The sequence below is a fragment of the Myotis brandtii genome, unplaced genomic scaffold, assembly GCF_000412655.1.
Source record: "Myotis brandtii unplaced genomic scaffold, ASM41265v1 scaffold1341, whole genome shotgun sequence".
NCBI classification, from domain to species: domain Eukaryota; kingdom Metazoa; phylum Chordata; class Mammalia; order Chiroptera; family Vespertilionidae; genus Myotis; species Myotis brandtii.
In genome coordinates this window covers 649,026-651,938 of record NW_005354761.1, presented here as the reverse complement: position 1 = coordinate 651,938, position 2,913 = coordinate 649,026, and the positions used below count along the sequence as shown (strand labels likewise).

Sequence of the window (2,913 nt, the reverse complement as noted above, 5' to 3'; positions counted from 1 at the left end):
GGAGAAAAAGGAACCCTCGTGCACTGCTGGTGGGAATGCAGACTGGTGCAGCCAGTGTGGAAAACAGTATGAAGTTTCCTCAAAAAATTAAAAATGAAACTCCAGTTTGACCCAGTAATCCTACTTCTAGGAATATATTCCAAGAAACTAGGAACACCAGTCAGAAAGGACATATACATCCCTATGTTCATAGCAGCACAATTTACAATAGCTAAAATTTGGAAACAGCCTAATTGCCCATCAGCAGACGAGTGGATTAAAAAACAGTGGTACATCTACACAATGGAATATTACACTGCTGTATAAAAGAACTCTTATCATTTGCAACAGCATAGATGGACATGGAGAGCATTATGCTAAGTGAAATAAGTCAGTTAGAGAAAGATAAATATCACATGATCTCACTCATTTGTGGAATATAATGAACAACATAAACTGATGAACAAAAATAGAGACAGAGAAGCATCAAACAGACTGTCAAACTTCAGAGGGAAGGCAGGGGAGGGTATGTGTGGAGGGGTAAGAGATCAACCAAAGGACTTGTATGCATGCATATAAGCACAACCAATGGACACAGACAGTAGGGAAGTGAGAGAATGTGCTGGGGGGAGGGGTGGCTGGGGAGAGGTCAATGGGGGAAAAAGGAGACATATGTAATACTATATGTAATCCTTTAAACAGTAAAGAATTTTAAAAAAAAGAAATGAAATTTTTCTTTGGAATTTCTCCATCTAATTTTCTATATGTCTTATTACATTCTAGAATCCTTAAAAATAAATAAATAAATAAATAAATAAAAAGAATCCCAGAGCACTCTCTCCTCTATTCTTGATACCTGGATGAAATGAAAAATCTTATAACAACAAATTTTATCAATACACCATTCTTGAGAACTTATGAATACTGTATAATTAAGTATTTAATTCATATAGCTAGAATAAATATATTCTAATTAACAAAATACAGGTACATTTGTCTTATAAATTTAAGGATATGGGAGAATTTTTAAAAGAAGGTCTTTAGCTAAAAATAACAAACCATAAATTATTAATATTATAAGTGATATGTTCATTGACATACTCAAAACATGTATTAACTATTAGATAGCTAGGAAAAATGTTTAATGCCAGATGAATTTCTAGGAATGTTTGGAGTTGTGTCCTCTTTTCCAGTTGGTTGGCACCCGGATGACAATCATTTTAATGTTTTTTAAAGAAGGTAATTGCATTAAAAAGCACTAAAAAATATTACACTTAATTGCAGTAGAGTGGAAATAGCATTAATTTGGGGGCTGAAGAGACCTGGGTTCTAGTCCCAACTTTACCACTTCAAAATGGGATACTGAACTTCAGCAAATCTTGATAGGTCTCAATGTTCTCAACTGCAAAATAACAGTGGTCAAGTAACACGATTCCCTTGGGTCCTTTCTGTGTCTAAGATTTTCAGCAATTAACAGTTTCCATTAGTGTATTACTAATACTCCTTTCCATTATGGCAACAATTGATACTCAAATACATTTAACCATGCTTTAAATTGTTAAAAAAGTAATTAATACCTTTTCTTCTTCCAAGGCACACATCTTCATTTGCAACTACAAACAATTATAAAGATTAAAACACAGGTAAGTAAACTGATAACAGTGATTTACACAGTGAGATTATAGATATATTTTACATGATTATTGTTTGAACTTGATAAAATGTGAATATGCTTTTACAATGAATGAGAAAATAAATAATAAAACATGAATGGAAGGAAAAAGCCAGTCAACAAAGGAAATGATTTAGAGACAACAATCATTCTTGAAAGTTTAGTTTTGCCCTCCAGAAGTTTTTTCTTAAATACTTCAGTAATTTGCTATCTACTCATAAATAATAACGTAACATTTTCTAAGGGCACACTGTTATGAAATAAATACCATTTGTATTTGCATTGACAATATATCCTGAAAATTTAAAAAATGCATGTAATAGTATAATAAACAATGACTTTTTAAAACAGGAAAACTAAAGTAAACTTGCCAAAAAAAAACTAGTTAAATATTCTAAGCACTGCAAGGATATTAGGCAAAGTTGTGTCTGAGCAACATCTTCACTGATACAGCTCCTATGGCAAAGGAAACTAAGGAGAAAATAAATAAATGGGACTATATCAAAATAAAAAGCTTCTGCAGTTGAAGAGAAACCACCAACAAAACAATAAGAAAGCCCACTGCATGGGAGAACATATTTGCCAATGTTATCTACACTAATAAAAGACAAACATGCAAATTCACCGTACCTTCGCTACACCTTAAGCCACGCCCACCAGCCAATCAGAGCGACTATATGCAAATTAACCCAACCCAGATGGTGGCCAGCAGCCATGGAGCTGGAGCAAACAGGAGGCTTAGATGGCCCAGTGATGAAGGAAGCCAAGCTTCCTGCCTGCTGCGGCCAGCTCTGAGCTCCACTCAAGGCAACAAAGTTTCAATTATAGAAGATAAATCCCAGAATAAAAAAATAAATAAAAAAAGGAGAGGCTGGGAGCTTCCATCACCAGGGAGCTTGGCCAGCCTGAAAACAGCCCTCAGCCCCTCACCCAGACTGGCCAGGCACCCCAGTGGGGACCCCTTATCCTAAAAGGGGTGTGGCCAGCCTGAAAACAGCCATCAGCCCCTCACCCAGGCTGGTCAGGCACCCCAGTGGGGACCCCCACCCTAAAGGGGGTGTGACCAGCTGCAAACAGCCATCAATCAGCCCCTCACCCAGGCTGGCCAGGCACCCCAGTGGGAACCTCCACTCTGAAGGGGGTGTGACCAGCCTGCAAACACCCATCAGCCCCTCACCCAGGCTGGCCAGGCACCCCAGCAGGACCCCTACCCTGATCCGGGACCCCCTTCAGGGCAAACCAGCCGGCCCCCACCCATGCAC

General features: G+C 38.1%; 1 protein-coding gene across 1 annotated transcript in view; it reads right to left on the bottom strand.

Moving 5' to 3' along the window:
• Positions 1–2,913, bottom strand: part of CCDC73 (coiled-coil domain containing 73) — a 57,568-nt gene that overhangs the window by 38,312 nt on the left and 16,343 nt on the right. Inside the window, exon 4 of the mRNA XM_014534952.1 lies at positions 1,557–1,592. Coding sequence (XP_014390438.1) covers positions 1,557–1,592 — 36 coding nt within the window. The remainder of the gene's footprint in view (positions 1–1,556; positions 1,593–2,913) is intronic.